We start from the raw sequence: 21,527 nt of genomic DNA, 5'->3' as shown, positions 1-21,527 counted from the left end.
TACTGTGTGCAGAGCACTGTACTAAGCGCTTGGGAAGTAAAATTCAGCAACAAATTCTCCCCCTCCTCCCCCTCTCCATTCCCCCCCGCCTTACCTCCTTCCCCTCCCCACAGCACCTGTATATATGTACATATGTTTGTATGTATTTATTACTCTATTTTATTTGTACATATTCTATTTATTTAATTTTGTTAATACATTTCGCTTTGTTCTCTGTCTCCCCCTTCTAGACTGTGAGCCCACTGTTGGGTAGGGACCGTCTCTATATGTTGCCAACTTGGACTTCCCAAGCACTTAGTACAGTGCTCTGCACACAGTAAGCGCTCAATAAATACGATTGAATGAATGAATGAACAAATAGAAACAATCCCTGCCCACACGGGCTCACATTCTAGAAGCGGAGAGACAGACAGCCAAACAAGTAAACAGGCATCGGTATCAATAAGTAGAATTATAGATATATGCACATCATTAGTAAAATAAATAGAATAATAAATATGTAGAGAGAGGCAGAGTGGCTCAATGGAAAGAGCCTGGGCTTTGGAGTCAGAGGTCGTGAGTTCAAACCCCGGCTCCGCCAATTGTCAGCTGTGTGTGACTTTGGGCAAGTCACTTCACTTCTCTGGGCCTCAGTTACCTCACCTGTAAAATGGGGATGAAAGACTGTGAGAGCCCCCCGTGGGACATCCTGATCACCTTGTAACCTCCCTAGCGCTTAGAACAGTGCTTTGCACATAGTAAGCGCTTAACAAATGCCATCATTATTATTATTATTATTATGTACACAGATGCATAGAAGTGCTGTGGGGCCGGGACGGGGGAGAGCGGAAGGAGGAAGTGGGGGCGATGGGGAGGGGAGGTGGGGGTGGAGGAAAAGGGGGGCTTATTCATTCATTCAGTCGTATTTATTGAGCGCTTACTGTGTGCAGAGCACTGTACTAAGCGCTTGGGAAGTCCAAGTTGGCAACACATAGACTGGGAAGGCCTTCTGGAGGCCATTTCTTACTACTGGCAATCCGTTGCCGCTGAGATCCAGCTATCAGAGAACCAGAATTGAGCCTCGAGGAGGGTAGCGTGGACCGAGGCTCTTTCTCCTCCTTCACCTTCCTGCGGATGTTTCCCTGCCGTGAAGTAAGAAGAGATTTCCGGCGCGGAGTATGCCCAAAAAGATCCCCTCGTCCTAGCCAAGAGAGCTGCAGACTATAATTTCCAGCCTCAGGGAGCGGCGTGCCTCACGGGGTGCTGAGCACAGGAAGGACTCCATGGATTGTAGAGGAGGCCCACTCGGTGCACTCAGGAAGGGACTGATGTCAGCCGGTGGTGTTCCCCGTCTGATCGGAGCGTGGCATAAATAACACCAGGGCCTGCCATTTTGTCCTTCCTGCTCTCTTCCTGTGCCTCTCCGTTAGTGCTTGGCGGCACATAGTAAGCGCTTAACAGATGCCATCATCATCATTAGTATGTAATTGAGCACTTCGTATAGCATGCTGCATGGAAGCAGCGTGGCTCAGTGGAAGGAGCCCGGGCTTTGGAGTCAGAGGTTATGGGTTCAAATCCCGGCGCCGCCACTTGTCAGCTGGGTGACTTGGGGCAAGTCACTTCACTTCTCTGGGCCTCAGTTCCCTCATCTGTAAAATGGGGATGGAGACTGTGAGCCCCACGTGGGACAACCTGATCACCTTGTAACCTCCCCAGCGCTTAGAACAGTGCTTTGCACATAGTAAGCGCTTAATAAATGCCATTATTATTATTATTATTACTTTACACAACAGAAGCACTCAGTGAATTCCAATGATTTATCCATTCTCCTCACAACTCCAGTATTTGCCTCGGTGATGCGCTGATTGGATACTGTTTAGATTTATTTTGTTGTCTTTAAAACTATGTAGACTTCAGCTATTCCTACTCTATCTGATTCTAGGTTCCCCTGACCCTTCTTTTGTGGCCAGTGCTGAAAACTGCTGTGTGACCTTGGGCAAGTCACTCAACTTCTCTGTGCGCCAGTCACCTCGTCTGTGAAATAATAATAATTATTATTACGGCATTTGTTAAGCGCTTACTATGTGCAAAGCACTGTGTGTGAACCCTGTGTGGGACTTGGACTGTGTCCAACCTGACTAGCTAGTTGTTACCCCAGCACCTAGTAAGAGCTAAACAAAGGCCTTTAAAAAAACATAGCAACAAAAAGCAAAGGGGCATCTTGAGGAAAGAGCGTAGTCCAGTGCTCTGCACACAGTAGGCGCTCAGTACATATGATTGAGTGATTCTCACCCACCTTCAACCCCAGCCCGTGCCCCCACCTGCCCAGAGAACTGAGTAATGTGTCGGAGACGCTTAGGCACGATGGCTCGCGTGATGGCCCCTCGCCTTTCCCGCCCCCGTCTTTGTCCGTAGGAGGAGAACGAGGTGACGGAGTTCTTCGTGACCCTGGAGAAGGATCCCCAGCAGGAAGACTTCCTGCAGGGCAGAATGCCCGGCAACCCCTACAGCAGCAACGAGCCGGGCATCGGCCCCCTGATGAGGGACATCAAAAACAAGATCTGCCAGGACTGCGACCTCGTGGCCCTCCTGGAAGACGACAGCGGAATGGAGGTGATGGGCGCGCGGCTGCCGAGCCCGGCGGGGGCCGAGGGCTGGGGGGGCGGGGTGGGGGGCTTCCGAAGTGGCGTAGTGGCAAGAAGCTAGCAAAGGGGAAGCAGCGTGGCCTAGGAAATAGAGCATGGGCCTTGGGGTCAGAAGACGACCGTAGTATTTGATAAAAGCATCCTATGTACTAAGCACTGGGGCAGGTACAAAACAATCAGATTGGACACAGCCCCTATCCCACATGGGGCTCACAGTCTAAAGGAAGGTCCTGGATTCGACTCCCAGCTCCGTCTCTGTGCCTCAATTGCCTCATCTGTAAAATGGAGTTAAAGACTGAGCCCCTCGTGAGACATGGACCGTGTCCAACCCAAGTACCCTGTTTCTACCCCAGCACTTCTTTTTTTTTAATAGCATTTATTAAGCGCTTACTGTGTGCCAAGCACTGTTCTAAGCACTGGGGAGGTTACAAGGGGAACAGGTTGTCCCATGTGGGGCTCACGGTCTTAATCCCCATTTTACAGATGAGGTAACTGAGGCACAGAGAAGTGAAGTGACTTCCCCAAAGTCACACAGCTGACAAGTGGCAGAGCCGGGATTTGAACCCATGACCTCTGACTCCAAAGCCCGGGCTCTTTCCCCTGAGCCACGCTGCTTCTCTATGTGCCTGGCACATAGCAAGTGCTTAACAAATACCGTTTATTTTTTATTTTGCATTTTTAAAAAAAGACCACATTGGCTGGTCATATCTGTTCTCTTGTGTTTGCCTATACTCTAGCCAGTTTGACTTTTAGGAATATTTCACCATTATTCATTCATTCAGTTCATTCAGTCGTATTTATTGAGCACTTACTGTGTGCAGAGCACTGGACTAAGCGCTTGGGAAGAACAAGTCGGCAGCATATAGAGACGGTCCCTACCCAACAGCGGGGCCACAGTGTAGAAGGGGGAGACAGACAACAAAACAAAGCATGTAGACGGGTGTTAGAGTTGTCAGAACAAATAGAATTAAAGCTAGATGCACATCACTAACAAATAGAATAGTAAATATGTGCAAATAAAATAAATAGAGTAATAAATCTGTACAAATATATATACAAGTGTTGTGGGAAGGGGAAGGAGGTAGGGCAGGGGGGATAGGGAGTTATGTTGCCAACTTGTACTTCCCAAGCGCTTGGTACAGTGCTCTGCACACAGTAAGCGCTCAATAAGTACGATTGATTGATTGATTAATTGATGGGGAGGAGAGGAAAATGGGGGCTCATTCTGGGAAGGCCTCTTGGAGGAGGTGAGCTCTCAGTAGGGCTTTGAAGGGAGGAAGAGAGCTAGCTTGGCGGATGGGCAGAGGGAGGGCATTCCAGGCCCGGGGGAGGACGTGGGCCGGGGGTCGACGTCCAAAAAAAGGTCCATCCTTTTTTCGCTCTAAGTAGGAAGATGAGAAGATTGGAGAGCCATCAGATACTTGTCCCAAAGTTGATTATGGGTCAGGAGCAGGAGAACTTTGTATCCATGACAGGTCTTGTAGTATCATTAATAGAGTTACCTCTCATCAATCAGTCTACCAGTCAGTGGCACATCATTGAGTGCTTATTGTGTTCAGAGCGCTGTACTAAGTGCTCGGAAGAGTATAATACAACTCTCATTTGGGGGTTACTGGGAAGAGCATGGTTTTCCAGAGTGTGGCGTTTACTGGTTTTTCATTTTTTCCCCCCAGCTGTTAGTAAACAATAAGATCATCAGCTTGGACCTTCCCGTGGCCGAAGTTTACAAGAAGGTCTGGTGTCCAACAAATGAGGTACGTGTTCGATGAGTTTGCGCTCCTCGTACTCATCCGCCGAGAATCGGGAGTCCTGGAGTGTCCGGGTCAGTCGTATTTATTGAGTCCCCACGATGGGCAGAGAACTGCATTTTGCTACTTGGGGTCCTTGCAGCAGAAGGAGAAAGAGCCAATCCCTGCCCTAAGGGGAGCGTAGACATAAGCGAATGAGCACACCGTAGTTAGGAGTGAGGAGATAGACATAAATGGAAAGTGGAAAAATTGAGCATCCCGAAGTGGCCGCGGAGTTGGCTTGACTGAAGACACAGTGATGGGATTGATCTGGGGATGCTTCCCTGAGCAGGTGACTTTGTTAATGGACTTTAACAGGCAGAAGGGCTCTGGTTTGGCAAAGCTGAAGGATGATGGCAAAGCTGAAGGGGAGGCAGTTTCTCACATTTGTGGATGTCTCTTCCGACCCGACGAAGCCCGGTCCACTTGCGAAGAAAGTGGTTGTAGGTCTTTTGAGGTTAAAGAGCAGTAAGGACTTGAAGGACTAACTAGTTGCCTGCAGTGAAGGACCCTGGAGCCCTAGAGCTCTGCAGATTCCAAAGGACAGCCTGAAGTGGAACTGGAACCCGGGGGCTTCATTTTCTAGCCGAGGAAATTGAGATCCAGGCATCACGGTGACTGATCCGTGACTCCGCAGCCCTTTTGTAGTGAAACGAGAAAACAGCAGCACACTGTCCTCCTGTATTTAGCCCACAAAGTTCTCCACCATGGGATGGTTTGCCCAATTACTTCTCTGTTTTTGCATACCGCTGGAAACTTTGTCATTATCAGTGAGATTCTTTGTGAAGTCCACTAGCAGGATAACCTCTGTACCACAAAAAGAAACTTTCAAAGCCCTGTAGGCCATTAAGGAGCTGGCATTCTTTTAGACTGTGAGCCCACTCTTTTAGACTGTGAGCCCACTGTTGGTTAGGGACTGTCTCTATATGTTGCCAATTTGTACTTCCCAAGCGCTTAGTACAGTGCTCTGCACATAGTAAGTGCTCAATAAATACGATTGATGATGATTCCAGAGGCAAGGCAGGCAAATACCAGCCTTTTTTGTGTTCTAGTGTGCTGGAAGTTGTGGGCAATATGTGGTGGGGTGGGGGAATTGAGAGAGCAATCTGTGTGTGTGAGAGAGAGAGAGAGAATATGAATGAATGAATAAATGTGCATTCACTTTGTGCTGGGCTGACATCAGGGTTGCCTCCCACCCTCCTGTTCAGTCTGGATAAATGTCCTGCTGGAATTATTTAGAATGGGTGGAAAGCCGAAAGCCAGGGGTTTCCCGAAGGACCTGGGTGATTTTTGAATGAAGCCAGGAGAAAGGATCTAATGCAACTGGAAGGTCAGCAGTGCTGAACCCAAGAGAGTAGAGGTCAAGAAACAGAAAGATGGTGGGGGCAAAACGCAGCGAGTGAAGAATCTTTTCTCCTAAATGCTTCTGCTCTCCTAAAAGTCCACAGTTGGCTGGGCTTTCCCCGGTCCCTTGAGTTGACTGGCCCGGACTAAGCTGGAGGGCAAGCCCTCCTTCACGCCTCCAAATTTGCAGCATGGAGGCAGGGCCGGGTGGCTTTCATCTCTCTCCCTGCCTTTGTTCATTGCCCTTCTGGGGCTCTAGGAAATGGGCAAGCTCATAAGCCAGTTGCCTCAAACCAGCTTTTGTTCCCCTTGTTTTCTTCACCGGCTTTTTGCGTTGATCTGCCATTTCTCTAGGGCTCCTGCGGGTTTAATTGGTGGTCTCTAGCGGAGTCTTTGAGCAGACCTCCCCTAAGGGCTTCCCTTATTCTGCAGTCTCCGCCGGGACATGAGGCACTGCCGACTCCCGTATTAGGCTTAGCCAAGCTTTCTGACAGGTTTTCTCTCTCCGGCTTCCCCCGCTCCCGAAGCCCAGCTGGGCTGCTTCCGCTTTGTTCGCTTCGCCTTGTTAGAATGAAATGCTCTGAAAGCAAGAGTCATGTGGGAGATGGGTTTGGCCAAGTTCCAACAGGCTAGATAGAGTTAACCCTCTCCCTGCTGTGAAGCCACTAATAAAATCCAGAGCCGCCTCAGGCAATCAACTTGACTTCTCCCTCCCTCTTCCAGACTTTGATTACCAAGGCACACGGGTCTTTAATTAAAAGCTCTTCTAATTGCCCGATTCCTTGGGTAGTTTCCACTAGCGCTCCAGGGCGTGTGGCCTCACTGGAAGGAATGAGTTACAGCAGAAGTCGGAATGTTGGAATATCCCATCCGATTCTCCCTCATGATCCAGATGCTTTCCCTGGCAAGACAGGAGGAATTTGCCCAAAGGGGAAATTGAGGGTACTGCTCTGCTCGTGACCCTTACTTCCTCCATGACGTCTAACACCCGGAGTGCAGTGCCGTGGGCAAAGAGCGCCCGATGCCGTTGGATGATTATGGCTTATAACCGGCCCTCTTAAGTTCAGTGGTAAAGGATAACATGGCGACATGTTCCCCAGATTTGATTATTATTATTGTATTTGTTAAGCATTGGCTATGTCAAGGAGTATTCTAAGTGTTGGCGTAAACCCAAGTTAATCGGGTCAGATACAGTCCCTGTCCCATGTGAGGTTCACAGTCCAAGTAATAATAATAATAATTTTGGTATTAAAGCACTTACTATGTGCCAGGCACTGTACTAAGCCCTGGCATAGATACAGGCAAGTCGGGTTGGAAGCAGTCCCTGTCCCACGTAGGGCTCACAGTCTCAATCCCCATTTTACAGATAAATTAACCTTGCCATTGGCCACACAGCAGACAAGTGATGGAGCTGGGATTAGAACTGGGTAAGGGATTAGATAAAGGGAACCCAGGTCCTTGGAGTCCCAGGCCCCTGCTCTTTCCACTTGGCCACATTGATCAATTGTTTTATTGTGCACTCCCAAGCATTTAGCACACAGTAAGCACTCAGTAAATACAATCTACTGACTGATTAACTGGTTAGGGAAACTGAAGGACCTGATTTAGAGCGTGAGGGTCATCTCTGGGCTGACCAGGGCTTGAGAGGCCAATAGCCCCAGGTGAAGAATTCCTAGGGAAAAAGGGGAAGAACTGCTATGTCAATCTTTGCAAGCATAATATTTCCCAACATTTCTCTCTTTCTTTCTTTCTTTCTTTCTTTCTTTCTTTCTTTCTTCCTTCCTTCCTTCCTTCCTTCCTTCCTTCCTTCCTTCCTTCCTTTCTCTCTCTCTCTCTCTCTTTCTTTCTTTCCCTCTTTTTCTTTCGTTTCTTTCCTTTTTATCTTCCTTCCTTCCTTCCTTCCTTCCTTCCTTCCTTTCCTTCCTTTCCTTCCTTCCTTTCCTTCCTTCCTTCCTTCCTTCCTTCCTTCCTTCCTTCCTTCCTTCCTTCCTTCCTTCCTTCCTTCCTTCCTTCTTTCTCTTTCTCTCTCTCTCTCTGTCTCTCTTTCTCTCTCTCTTTCCGTCCGTCCTCCCTCCCTCCCTTCTTTCTTTCTTTTTTCCTTCCTTCCTTCCTCCTTTCCTTTCCTTTCCTTTCCTTTCCTTTCCTTTCCTTTCCTTTCCTTTCCTTTCCTTTCCTTTCCTTTCCTTCCTTCCCCTTCCTTCCTTCCCTCCTTCCCTTCCTTCCTTCCCTTCCTTCCCTTCCTTCCCTCCCTCTCTCTCCCCGCTCCCCCCCCCCCCCCCACCAGGGAGAGCCTATGAGGATCATTTACCGGATGCGGGGGCTGCTGGGAGATGCCACTGAGGAATTCATTGAGTCTCTTGACTCCACCACGGGTAAGGACACTGCTTCCCTCTCCATCCCACTGATATTGCCCAAGGGGGCTGCTCGTATCCAGTTTCTCCCCACCTCACAACTTCCCTTTGTCTTTTGTACCTCTGCCAGAAAGTGGGGGGGCATTATTTTCTCCAGCTAGCAGGAGATTCTTACTGGTTAGACTGATGAAATTGAAATTGGAGTGCACCAGAATGCCCATCTTCACCTGAGACTGTTATAATAATATCTTTGCCGTGGCCTGAGTTCAGGTCATGTTTGAACTTGATTGGCATTTTAAGGTGGGTTGTCATTTTTCCAATCTTTGGCCACCGTTTACCCCTGACGGTGGTAAGTTCCTGCAGAGGGACGCAGCTGCTGAATCTAGCTTCCGCTTTGGCTTCCTTCGATTGCCTTGGGTTTTGCGTGGGGCCGGACAGCTGCCAGAAGTAGAGGGGCTCTGCCTCTCTGCACTGCCCGGCCCCACGGCCCCGCTATGTCTCTCGCAGATGAAGAAGAGGATGAGGAAGAGGTGTATAAGATGGCTGGGGTGATGGCACAGTGTGGAGGCCTGGACTGTATGCTCAACAGGCTCGCGGGTATCAAGGACTTCAAGCAGGGCCGCCACCTCCTGACGGTGAGCAAGGAAAGGGGGCCGGTCGGGGGGCAGCAGAACGGTCGCCGTCTCTGACTTCTTCCGGCCAGCGTGGGCATTTTATGGCCAGCCTCATCCAAACCTCCCGTCCTGGAGGGGACAGCGGGATCCCGAGGAGGCAGCATGGATATGCTGCTCCATGGCTTCCCTCAGAAGCCTCTCGGGCCAGCCTCGCCCCCGGACTCAGTAGGATGATGGTTTTCTTCTGGGTTGCCCCAAAGCTAGTGTCTAGTGTTTGTCTTGATCAGAGTCAGTCCGCTCCAGGGGTGGAGCTGGCCCACGCCTCGGGAAACCCCTACACCCTGCTCTTCAGACCTCAGACTTTCTAGACTGCAAGCTGTCTGTGGGCAGGGAATGTGTCTGTTATACCATGACCTAGTGGATAGAGCACGGGCCTGAGAATCAGAAGGACTTGGGTTTCAATCCTGGCTCCACCGCTTGTCTTCTGAGTGACCTTGGGCAAGGCATTTAATTTCTCCGTGCCTCAGTTACCTCATCTGTCAAAAGGGGATTAAGACTGTGAGCCTCATGTGGGACAGGAACTGTGTCCAACTTGATTAGCTTGTATCCACCCCAGTGCTTAGAACAGTACTTGACACATAGTAAATGCTTAACAAATACCATCAATATTGTTATCGTACCCTCCCCAGCGCTTAGTGCTCTGCGCACAGTTAGTGCTCAGTAAACTGACTGATTCATGAGGTCGAGTAGAAGTTTCAAAGCTCCTTGGTTCAGAAAGTCCTACGTGGGTTTAAGAGTTAATTTTTCCAAGAAGGCCCGTTCTGCTTAGTTCCTCTGGGCCGGGTCCAGCTCCCAAGCATTTGGGAGCTCCCACAGCTGGTCGGAAGATTGCCGGAGCTGCCTCCGGGACTGGTTCTGTGAGGGAGCGGGGATTCCCAACGACGGAGGATCGGGAAGCCCGCCCTCCCGTCGGGAGCCCAGCGGGCACGTGGCGGCCCACTGAGATCGGCCCCGCTGCTGCAGAGCCTGACGGTTTGTCCCTCGGCAGGTGCTGCTCAAACTGTTCAGCTACTGTGTGAAGGTGAAAGTGAATCGGCAGCAGCTGGTCAACCCCGAGATGAACACTCTGAATGTCATGCTGGGAACTCTCAACTTGGTAAGGAGGCGGGAGGGACCCCGGGGAAGGTGGAGGGAGAGACCTGATCTCTGGGCCGTGGGGAGGGGCCCTCGGGGGGCGGCCCCAGCTCTTCCTCACTCCGAGAGACGCGGCAGGCCGAATGCAGAAGGGCAATCTGTCAGAGAAGCGGTGTGGCATAGTGGTTAGAGTGGGAGTCAGAAGGTCACAGGCTCTGGTTCCGGCTCTGCCACTCTCTGCCGAGTGACCCTGGCAAATCACCTCACTTCCCTGTGCCTCAGTTACCTCATCTGTAAAGTGGGGATTGAGATTGTCAGCCCAACATGGGACAGGGACTGTGTCCAGCTTGATTTGCCCGTGTCCACCCCAGCGCTTAGTACAGTGCCTGGCACAGAGTAAGCGCTTAACAAATGCCATTATTATTATTATCGTAATCTTGGGGGAATGGCTTTCCGGGGGGACTCGCCGGCCTGGCGGGCTCAGCCCCAAATAGGACCCTCTCCTTCCCCAGGAGAATTACCAACTGTAATGGGTTGTGCTCTCCCAAGCGGTTGGTAATAATAATAATAATAATAATAACGATGGTATTTGTTAAGCACTTACTATGTGCAAAGCACTGTTCTAAGCACCGGGGAGCTTACAAGATGATCAAGTCGTCCCACAGGGGGCTCACAGTTTTAACCCCCGTTTTCCAGATGAGGTAACTGAGGCCCAGAGAAGTGAAGTGACTTGCCCAAACTCACGCAGCTGGCAGTTGGCGGAGCTGGGATTTGAACCCGTGACCTCTGCCTCCAAAGCCCGGGCTCTTTCCGCTGAGCTGAGCCACGCTGCTTCTTTCCAAGTACAGTGCTCTGCCCACAGTAAGCGCTTAAGAAGCAGTGTGGCCTAGTGGGAGGAGCACAGACCAAGGAGTTAGAGGACCTGGGTTCTGATCCCGGCTCCACCGCTTACCGGCTGCGTGACCTTGGGCGAGTCACTTCACCTCTCTGGGCCTCAGAGTCCTCATCTGCAAAATGGGGATTCAGTCCCTGTTCTCCCTCTTGCTTATACTGAGAGCTTTATGTTCATTCATTGATCATCGTATTTATTGAGCGCTTACTGTGTGCAGAGCACTGCACTAAGCACTTGGGAAAGTACAATACTGCAATAAAGAGCGACAGTCCCTTCCCACAACGAGCTCACAGTCATGTGGGACAGGGACTGTGTCCGACCTGGTTAACTTGTGTCTATCTCAGCCCGTAGGAAGCACTTCATAAATTCATTTAAAAAGAAAAAAAATGCAGTCAGTCCTGTCCCCAGGAGCGTCTAGTAGCCCCATCCGGAGATGGCTCTCCTGGGAGCGTGTCCTGAGAAAGTTGGTTTTTACTTTGCTTCTAGCAACCCCAGCCCAGCTTTTCTCAGACCGGTCAGTACTACCGGTCAGCCAAGATGTGAGTTTTACCCTTGATTTGTTCCCCTGTCTCCCCCTCAGGCCCTGGTGGCCGAGCAGGAAAGCAAGGACAGTGGAGGGGCGGCTGTGGCGGAACAAGTGCTCAGCATCATGGAAATCATCCTGGATGAGTCCAATGCCGAGCCCTTGAGCGAAGACAAGGTAAGCGAGGGCATGGTGGCGTTCCTGGCCCAGGCCCGGGGTCAGTCCCGCCAACTCCGCCACTCGGGTGGCAGGGGGACACAACATCTCAGGCGCGGCCCGGTCAAACGCCTAAACCCTCCATCCTGTCCCAACCCCTCCCAGTCAGGCCCCCAGGGTCATGGTGAAGGAGTGGAAAACCAACCGAGTTGAAGGCTGACCCACCGAGGTGGGGGAAAAGACACCAGATGTGATTTTTGTACCAAAGCAACCAGGTCTCCCATTCCCTTGTAGTTCCCCGCTCCTTTTCCTTCCCTTCCTTTTCTTTTCCCGAGTGTAGAAGGAGTTCTCATTTCTTTAGCACCAGGAATTCATTCATTCATTCAATCGTATTTATTGAGCGCTTCCTCTGTGCAGAGCGCTTAGGAAGTCCAAGTCGGCAACATCTAGAGACGGTCCCTACCCAACAACGGACTCACGGTCTAGAAGGGGGAGACAGGCAACAAAACAAGACGTGTAGACAGGTGTCAAGTCCGTTCTGACCCTCTGGGACACACAAGGATCCCCAGCAGGATGTCAAGAATGGCCCCAGTCGATTCTTCGAGAATCTTCTGGTCACGGTCTTCTAGACTGTGAACCCGCCGTTGGGTACTTCCCATGCGCTTAGTACAGTGCTCTGCACACGGTAAGCGCTCAATAAATACGAATGAATGAATGATTGAATCCACTGCTCTAGGAGACCCCCTGAAACCTCTAAAGGGCGATTTTCCTAAGTGCTTGCTGACGGGGAGGAGGGAAGGATGGTGCTGCTTCTGGAAGCCGCAGCTGGGATTAGGGGAGCAGCGGCGGACGGACGTCAGGCCGCTCACATCGGCGACCGCTCTCTTGGCTGTTTTAGGGGAGCCTCCTGCTGACCGGGGACAAGGACCAGCTGGTGATGCTCCTGGACCAGATCAACAGCACCTTCGTGCGCTCCAACCCCAGCGTCCTGCAGGGCCTGCTGCGGATCATCCCCTACCTGTCCTTCGGCGAAACGGAGAAAATGCGGATCCTGGTGGACCGCTTCAAGCCGTACTGCAGCTTCGACAAGTGCGTGGCCGGGCATTCGCGGGAGGGGCCGTGGCCTAGCCGAAAGAGCCCGGGTCTAGGGGTCAAAGGACGTGGGATGCCAACCCCGCCACTCGCCAGCTGGGTGACCTCGGCCAGTCACTTCACTTCTCTGGGCCTCGGTACCCTCATCCGTAAAATGGGGATGAAATACCTGTTCCCCCTCCTACTTAGACCTTGAGCCTCATGTGGGACCTGATGGGCTTGTATCTACTCCAGCACTAAGTAGAGAAGCAGCGTGGCTCCGTGGAAAGAGCCCGGGCTTTGGAGTCAGAGGTCATGGGTTTAAATCCCGACTCTGCGATCTGTCAGCTGTGTGACTTTGGGCGAGTCACTTCACTTCTCTGGGCCTCAGTTCCCTCATCTGTAAAATGAGGATGAAGACTGGGAGCCCCCCCAAGGGACAACCTGATCACCTTGTAACCTCCCCAGCGCTTAGAACAGTGCTTTGCACATAGTAAGCGCTTAATAAGTGCCATCATTATTATTATTATTCACTTCTCTGGGCCACAGTCCCCTCATTTGTAAAATGGGTACCTGTTCCCCCTCCTACTTAGACTGTGAGCCTCATGTGGGACCTGATGGGCCTGTATCTACTCCAGCACTTAGTAGAGAAGCAGCGTGGCTCAGTGGAAAGAGCCCGGGCTTTGGAGTCAGAGATCATGGGTTTGAATCCCGGCTCTGCCAGCTGTCAGCCGTGTGACTTTGGGCGAGTCACTTCACTTCTCTGTGCCAGTTACCTCATCTGTAAAATGGCGATGAAGACTGGGAGCCCCCCGTGGGACAACCTGATCACCTTGTAACCTCCCCAGTGCTTAGAACAGTGCTTTGCACATAGTAAGCACTTAATAAAGGCCATCATTATTATTATTATTATTCACTTCTCTGGGTCTCAGTCCCTTCATCTGTAAAATGGGTATAAAATACCCGTTCCCCCTCCTACCTAGAGTGTGAGCCTCATGTGGGACCTGGTGGGCTTGTATCTACCCCAGCACTTAGTGCAGCACTTGGCACATGGTAAGCGCTTAACAAATACCACAATTACCAGTGTAGGGTCCAGCTGTGGGAGAATCCTTGTGTGCTTCTTTGTCAATCTGGGCTCGTCCCCGAGTGGCATTTTCAGGCAGCTGAGCGGCCAGAGGAGGGAGGTGAGGTGGAAGCCGCTGTGACTGAGTTCCCCCATACGCCTTACCTTTCATTCAGTCGTATTTATTGAGCGCTTACTGTGTGCAGAGCACTGTACTAAGCGCTTGGGAAGTACAAGTCGGCAACATATAGAGACGGTCCCTACCCAACAGCGGGCTCACAGTCTAGTCTTACCGCCTTCCAGGTACGATGAGGAGCACAGCGGTGATGATAAAGTCTTCCTGGACTGCTTCTGTAAGATCGCAGCGGGCATCAAAAACAACAGCAACGGGCACCAGCTGAAAGACCTGATCCTCCAGAAGGGAATCACTCAGAATGCGCTCGACTACATGAAAAAGCACATACCCAGTGCCAAGAAGTAAGCCCCAGCCCTCCCCAAAGCCCTGATTTCTCCTGCCAGAGTCCGCCAGGGGAAGCAACATGGTGTGGTGGAAAGACCTCGGGCCTGGGAATCAGCATCCGAGTTCCAATCCCACCTCCCCTATTAACTGCTGTGTGCCCTTGGGCAAGTCACTTTTCTAGTTTCCCTCAGTCACAAAGTGGGGATTCCTACTACTCGGACTCTGAGCTCCATGTGGGATCTGATCATCTTGTGTCTACCGAGCGCTTAGAACAGTGCTTGGCATAGAGTATGCACTTCACAGATTCCCTTATTATTATTATTTTTCTCATCATCGTCGTCACTTCCCACTTTGATAAAAGCAGAACTCTCACCGCATCCACTGGCCAACCAACCCCCTCTTCCAGTTTCCAGTGGGATGGGGCTGATGGGGATGTGGGTTTGGGGGCGACAGGCCCGGGAACCGGTTTCTGTGTCGAGAATCCCTAACTCGGCATGAGCGGACACGGGGAGCCGAATCCAAAACCATCGTTTTGCCTGAAGGCAGCCCGTCGCGGACGGTGGAGGGGGGTGTCCTCGAGTCTGACGGGCCTCATGCATTTCTTCCTTTGAAGTTTGGATGCTGACGTCTGGAAGAAGTTCCTGTCTCGCCCCGCCCTTCCCTTCATCCTAAGGCTCCTTCGAGGGCTGGCCATTCAGCACCCGGCAACCCAGGTAAGAACCCAATGCCCTGACCCTTGAAGTTCACTCACTATACCTGTATCTTCTCTGTCTCACCACCGACCCTTCAACTCACGTCCTGCCTCTAGCCTGGAACTCCCTCCCTCTTGGTGTCCGACAGACGGTCCCCACCTTCAAAACCTTATTTATAGCATATCTTCTCCAAGAGGCCTACCCCGACGAAGCCCTCATTTCCTCTTCTCCCACTCCCCTCTATCACCCTTGCACTGTTGCTCACCCCGCTCTCAGCCGCACAGCACGTATGTCCCTAGCTGTAATTTATCTACATTAAAGTCTGCCCTGCCTTTCTAGAGTGTACGCTCGTTTTAAGCAGGTAGTGTGAGAACAAGTTCCGTCGTATTGTACTCTCACAAGTGCTCAATATAGTACCCTGCACACAGTGAACGCTCAGGAAATGATGATTGATGGGTTGAGTTCCAAAGAGGCAGCACGGAGGGGCCTGGGGATCTGGGTTGTGAGGACCCGAGCTGTCATCTCGGCTCTGTCACTCGCAAGATGACTTGAGGTGGATCAGTTTGACCCCGCTACCACAGTAAAAGGCATCCAAGGTACCTCCCCGCCCGAGTTCGAATCCTCTGGCCAGAAAGGAGTGCTGGGCTCTCCTCTGCTGGCCCTCTGCTCTTAGGGGGCCCTGAGGTGGTAGGGAGTAAAGCGTCTGTGATCTGAACTGTTCCCAACACCAGTATTTCCAGTCCCACTGTCCTGTAAAGCCGATAAGCAGCTTCTGATTGATTTGGGCCCCCGTGCTTCCCCGGCTGGTGATGGAGGAAACGAAAAAGCCAGAAGGGAGCTATCTCTAGGCCGACCTTACAGAGAAGCCCAGAAAGTCTTTCAATATAGTCTTCCCTCTAGACTGTAAGCTTGTTGCGGACAGGGAACATGTCTACCGACTCTGTTTTATTGGGGGAGACTGACACTAACATACGTAAATAAAATAAATAATCTGGCACCCTGGCAGATGCTGATCGGGACGGACTCCATCACGAACCTGCACAAACTGGAGCAGGTGTCGAGCGACGAGGGGATCGGCACCCTAGCCGAAAACCTGCTAGAAGCGCTGAGGGAGCACCCGGAGGTGAACAAGAAGATCGACGCCGCCAGGAAGGAGACCCGAGCGGAGAAGAAGCGCATGGCCATGGCAATGAGGCAGAAGGCCCTGGGCACCCTCGGCATGACGGTAACAACGGGGCTGCTCTCCCCGCTCCTCCCCAAGGCCTCGCAAGGCAGGGCTGTCCCTTCTGGCTCAGTAATAAGGCCATTCCCAACGCAGAGCCTGGGGGAGGAGTTGGGGTTGGGCAAAGCAGAGGGGCTAGGATGCGAGGCCGGTCAAGAGTTGGGTCTGGCTAAGGTGAGGAGGCGGCGTGAAGATGCTGCCGGACTCCGGGATGGAGGATACATTGATCTCTCACGCCAGCCCCCTTTGGATACTACCAAAGCAACAGTAATCACGAGCAAGGTCCCGAGGTTGTGAAATCCTGGGGCCTGCTGGCACAGAGGTGGGGCCCTATCTGTTTGCCGAAGGGCAGGCTCTCGGCCACGGTGTCTTCCGTGGGTAGGGCAGGATATCACTTGCGTTTCCTTTAACCTTGGGGGAAACTGCTGTTCCCGTCTGGATGATCGGTGATATTTATGGGCAGTTTTAGTGGCAGGGAGCGGGTGGGTTTAGCCTCCGCTCACACCTGGGCCGAGGGCAGTGCCGGCAGAGAGATCAGCTCCAGCCCCAAGCCGCTCCGAGGCCTGCCGGGCCCATTTTCCGCTGGGGTTCCTCCTGCAGACGAACGAGAAGGGCCAGGTGGTTACCAAGACGGCCCTGCTGAAACAGATGGAAGAGCTGATTGAGGAGCCGGGACTCACTTGCTGCATCTGCCGAGAGGGCTACAAGTTCCAGGTACGAGGGTTGCTGGGACAGGCCGGATCTAGTGGGCTCTGGGGCGGATTCCTGGTTCTTGAGGAGCTGTTCTCACAAGTGAGTGGCATTGACATTGGCAGCAGCTGTCAACCAACCCCGCTGCGGGCACCATGTTTTCAGGTCCTTCCAGGAGTCAGAGCCTGGGTGGTGAACGCGACCACCACTGTTGGGAGTCTTGTCATCATTAGAAGGGGAAACTCACAATCGAGGGGGATAGGAGAGTGGGGCAAGGTCAATCCTACGGTCTGATTATCACACATCTAGCCCCCCACCCCTCCCAAGACTAGGCTCAACTCCCATCTGCCCCACACCCTACTGCAGTAGCTTCAAAGTGTGGACACATGGGCCTCTCCTGTCTGGTTGGACTTAATAATAATAATAATGATGGCATTTATTAAGCGCTTACTATGCGCAAAGCACTGTTCTAAGCGCTGGGGAGGTTACAAGGTGATCAGATTGTCCCAAGAGGGGCTCACAGTGTTCATCCCCATTCACAGTTCACAGTTTTCATCCCCATTTTACAGAGGAGGTAACTGAAGCCCAGAGAAGTGAAGTGACTTGCCCAAAGTCACACAGCTGACAATTGGTGGAGTCAGGATTTGAACCCATGACCTCTGACTCCATAGCCCGTGCCCTTTTCCACCGAGCCACGCTGCTTCTCTATTCCTACTTCCTACTAAGAGGTCAGGCACCGTGAATGACTGGTGCCCACCATCCCGCGGGCTCTCTGGGAGTATGCAGGCTCGATAATAATAGTGCTTCTGGTATTTGTTCAGCGCTTACTGTGTCCCAGGCACTGTAGTAAGCTCTGAGGTCTCATCCAAGCAAATCGGGTTGGACCCAATCCCTGTCCCCCATGGGGCTCACAGTTTCAGTCCCCATTTTACAGAGGAGGAAACTGAGGCCCAGAGAGGTAAAGTGGTTGCGCAGCAGACAAGTGGCAGAGCCGGGATTGGGAACCCACAACTATCTTATTCTGAGACCTATGCTGTATTCACTACGCTGTGCTGAGATCATCATCATCATCAATCGTATTTATTGAGCGCTTACTATGTGCAGAGCACTGTACTGAGAGCTTGGGAAGTACAAATTGGCAACATATAGAGACAGTCCCTACCCAACAGTGGGCTCACAGTCTAAAAGGGGGAGACAGAGAACAAAACCAAACATACTAACAAAATAAAATAAATAGAATAGATATGTACAAGTAAGATAAATAGAGTAATAAATATGTACAAACATATATACATATATACAGGTGCTGTGGGGAAGGGAAGGAGGTAAGATGCGGAGGATGGAGAGGGGGACGAGGGGGAGAGGAAGGAAGGGGCTCAGTCTGGGAAGGCCTCCTGGAGGAGGTGAGCTCTCAGTAGGGCCTTGAGATCACTTTCTGGCTGTAAACCAGCTTGGAGCAACCGGGGTGAAAGTGGAGAATTTCTGCCATTGGGTTCTGCTGAGCTCTTCTGAGGAGCCTGTGCCTAAAATGCTGTGCCTAAAAGGGACTGGTCCTGCTGTTCTCCCATACCAATGGAGTAGCCACCCCCGTGGCCCAGTCTTCTCTGCTCCTTCGCCCCCCCAGTTTAGCATAGGAGAAGACTGTCCCCCGGCCTAGGCAGGACTGAAGGCAACTCTCCTCCCTTCCTCTTCCTCCCCGCCACCACGCCACTAAACCCCAACCCTCATCCACTGCATTGCTGTTTTTTTTTTTCAGCCCACCAAGGTCCTGGGGATTTACACCTTCACCAAGCGGGTGGCCTTGGAAGAGCTGGAGAACAAGCCCCGGAAGCAGCAGGGCTACAGCACCGTGTCTCACTTCAACATTGTGCACTACGACTGTCACCTGGCAGCCGTCAGGTAAGGCCGGGGCAGTGGCCTTGGCCATAGCTGACCCTGGGACCTTCCCCCCCAACCACCTCAGGATGATAGGGAGGGGTCAGAGATCGTCACCGAAGTCCTGCAAGTTTAGAGCCTTTGTTTTTCTCTTGCCAAGCCTCCATCTTGGTTCCGTCATCATCGCGATGGTATTTATTGAGCACTCAAAGTGCACAGAGCCCCATACTGAGTGCTTTGGAGAGTACAGTACAGCAGAGTTAGCTGACATGTTCATTCATTCATTCATTCTATCGTATTTATTGAGCGCTTACTGTGTGCAGAGCACTGTTGCCAACTTGTTGCCAACTTGTACTTCCCAAGCGCTTAGTACAGTGCTCTGCACACAGTAAGCGCTCAATAAATATGATTGATTGAATGTACTAAGCGCTTGGGAAGTTCAAGTTGGCAACATAAGGTCATGTTCCCTGACCTTAAAGAACTTTCAGTCAGGGTAGTGGCCTTCCTGCCTGCTTTTGGCCTGGGGTGGGTTCCAAGCCCCCCGGCTCTTTCTGCAGAATAGTCAAGTAGAATTCATTCATTCATTCATTCAATCGTATTTATTGAGCACTTACTGTGTGCAGAGCACTGTACTAAGCCCTTGGGAAGTTGGCAACATACAGAGACGGTCCCTACCCAACAATGGGCTCACAGTCTAGATGTGGTGGTGGGGGCGGACACTAGCTTTTTAGGGGAACCCCATTCCCATACCAGCCCGCCACACTGCCGCTAACGCAGAGTCCCACTCCCTATTAGCACCCTCCGGTGAGCCATCCAGCTGCCCCAGATTTTTTCTTCTGGTGCTCCCACCTCCTTCAGAGAAGTGGGACCAGAGCAGAGAGCCAGTTGGAGCTCTCTCGGTTGCAGACTGCCGCCCCTCAGCCAGTAACGAGGAAGGTGCCAGACCCAGATTGGCTGATGCGAAGATCATCTTCTCCCCTTCCCTCTTCCTCCCTTCCCCCGTCCAGGCTGGCCCGAGGGCGTGAGGAGTGGGAGAGCGCGGCCCTTCAGAACGCCAACACAAAGTGCAACGGGCTTCTCCCCGTCTGGGGACCCCACGTCCCCGAATCAGCTTTTGCCACTTGCTTGGCGAGGTGAGTCTTGAGCGTTTCGGTTGGCCTTCTGGGAGACAAGGAAGGAGCCAGTTGTCAGTGTGAAGGCGGGCTTGGCTGGGCCCAGATGTGGGGACCGTTGTTTGCCACCGGTATCAGGACAAAGCCATCCTCCTTTGCCCACCCTGATAATCACGGTATTTATTAAGCACTTGCACGGTGTCAAACGCAGTGCAGGCCTCCGGGCCGGATACAAGTCGTTCAGGCCAGACACAGTCCCAGAAGGAGGGAGAGCAGGGATCTTATCCCTGTTGGGCCGTTATTTGCCACCGGTATCAGGACAAAGCCATCCTCCTTTGCCCACCCTGATAATCACGGTATTTATTAAGCACTTGCACGGTGTCAAACGCAGTGCAGGCCTCCGGGCCGGATACAAGTCGTTCAGGCCGGACACAGTCCCAAAGGGAGGGAGAGCAGGGATCTTATCCCTGTTAGGCCGTTATTTGCCACCGGTATCAGGACAAAGCCATCCTCCTTTGCCCACCCTGATAATCACGGTATTTATTAAGCACTTGCACGGTGTCAAACGCAGTGCAGGCCTTCGGGCCGGATACAAGTCATTCAGGCCGGGCACAGTCCCAGAGGGAGGGAGAGCAGGGATCTTATCCCTGTTGGGCCGTTATTTGCCACCGGTGTCAGGACAAAGCCATCCTCCTTTGCCCACCCTGATAATCACGGTATTTATTAAGCACTTGCACGGTGTCAAACGCAGTGCAGGCCTTCGGGCCGGATGCAAGTCGTTCAGGCCGGACACAGTCCCAGAGGGAGGGAGAGCAGGGATCTTATCCCTGTTAGGCCATTATTTGCCACCGGTATCAGGACAAAGCCATCCTCCTTTGCCCACCCTGATAATCACGGTATTTATTAAGCACTTGCACGGTGTCAAACGCAGTGCAGGCCTCCGGGCTGGATACTAGTCGTTCAGGCTGGACACAGTCCCAAAGGGAGGGAGAGCAGGGATCTTATCCCTGTTTTAGGAATCAGGCATACAAGGGAATACAACAGGCGAGCGGCGGAGCTGGGATAAGAACCCAGGGCTCCTGACTCCCGGACTCATAATCTTTCCACTGAGCCGCACAGAGACTGCAGGCCATCCAGGGACTGCACTCTCTGTGCCCTGAGGGTGGGTGGATGGGAAGAGAGAAAAGGAGAAAGAGAGAGAGAAAAAAAGAAAGAAAACAACCATCTTGGTCCTCAAGAGCCAGGGTTTCCCCGGGATCGGTTTCACAGCCACCCAGGGGACATATTGCTCTGGAGTTTCAACTCTGTGACCCTAAGTAGCCAGTTGAAGAACTACTTAGCACCATTGTGTTGCCTTATCTGTGGGCAAAATGCTGTCCCAAGCCTTCCCGGGATGATCTGGATAATGTTGTGTCGTCCTTTGAAAAATCCAGCGGGTGGGGACTGCAGGCAAGGTGGAGTTGGGAGAGTGCTACCTGGCACCTCGATGTGTTTGGGAACAAAAAGAGATCTGGAGATTCCCGTGAGTCTGGATGTGGAGTGAGCCCTCTGAGGGGCAGAGGTGAACGAGCTCAGGTGGAGGAATCCATCTCTTTCTCCTTCCTGGCCTTCTTGCACCTGGGGTGTTGACCGGGGTTCACCCCCCCATCTCCGTCCATCGGAGAAAAGTGAATCGCACTCGGCTCATTGACTGCCACCAGTCTGGGTCCCCCCCGAAACACAAGGCGATAGGCTCAGACGATTCCAAACTTCCCTCTCGCTCGTCGTTAATTCTGCACTAGGTTTTTCCAAGTCCATTTAAGGGGAGGTGGCGACCTGCAGGCAGGAGAGGTCCCTTTGGTGGAGTCCGCACTTGGGTGACGCTGAGGAGCGAGGAGGATAGTGCGCCGGTTCCCCCTCGCCCCCGTCTCCCGTTAA

General features: G+C 52.1%; 1 protein-coding gene across 3 annotated transcripts in view; it reads left to right on the top strand.

Moving 5' to 3' along the window:
- UBR4 (ubiquitin protein ligase E3 component n-recognin 4) overlaps positions 1 to 21,527 on the top strand; it is a 211,275-nt gene that overhangs the window by 179,323 nt on the left and 10,425 nt on the right. For all 3 annotated transcript variants that reach the window (XM_038746469.1, XM_038746470.1, XM_038746468.1), the window contains 13 exons: positions 2,395 to 2,592; positions 4,298 to 4,378; positions 8,040 to 8,127; positions 8,614 to 8,741; positions 9,769 to 9,876; positions 11,327 to 11,446; positions 12,324 to 12,514; positions 13,863 to 14,036; positions 14,633 to 14,732; positions 15,718 to 15,936; positions 16,534 to 16,647; positions 18,380 to 18,522; positions 19,506 to 19,631. In XM_038746469.1, the coding sequence (XP_038602397.1) occupies positions 2,395 to 2,592; positions 4,298 to 4,378; positions 8,040 to 8,127; positions 8,614 to 8,741; positions 9,769 to 9,876; positions 11,327 to 11,446; positions 12,324 to 12,514; positions 13,863 to 14,036; positions 14,633 to 14,732; positions 15,718 to 15,936; positions 16,534 to 16,647; positions 18,380 to 18,522; positions 19,506 to 19,631 (1,790 nt within the window). The remainder of the gene's footprint in view (positions 1 to 2,394; positions 2,593 to 4,297; positions 4,379 to 8,039; positions 8,128 to 8,613; positions 8,742 to 9,768; positions 9,877 to 11,326; positions 11,447 to 12,323; positions 12,515 to 13,862; positions 14,037 to 14,632; positions 14,733 to 15,717; positions 15,937 to 16,533; positions 16,648 to 18,379; positions 18,523 to 19,505; positions 19,632 to 21,527) is intronic.

Source organism: Tachyglossus aculeatus, chromosome 5 (assembly GCF_015852505.1).
Source record: "Tachyglossus aculeatus isolate mTacAcu1 chromosome 5, mTacAcu1.pri, whole genome shotgun sequence".
Classification (NCBI taxonomy): Eukaryota; Metazoa; Chordata; class Mammalia; order Monotremata; family Tachyglossidae; genus Tachyglossus; species Tachyglossus aculeatus.
Note: the sequence above shows the minus strand (reverse complement) of the source record. Positions and strands in the feature narration are given on the sequence as shown.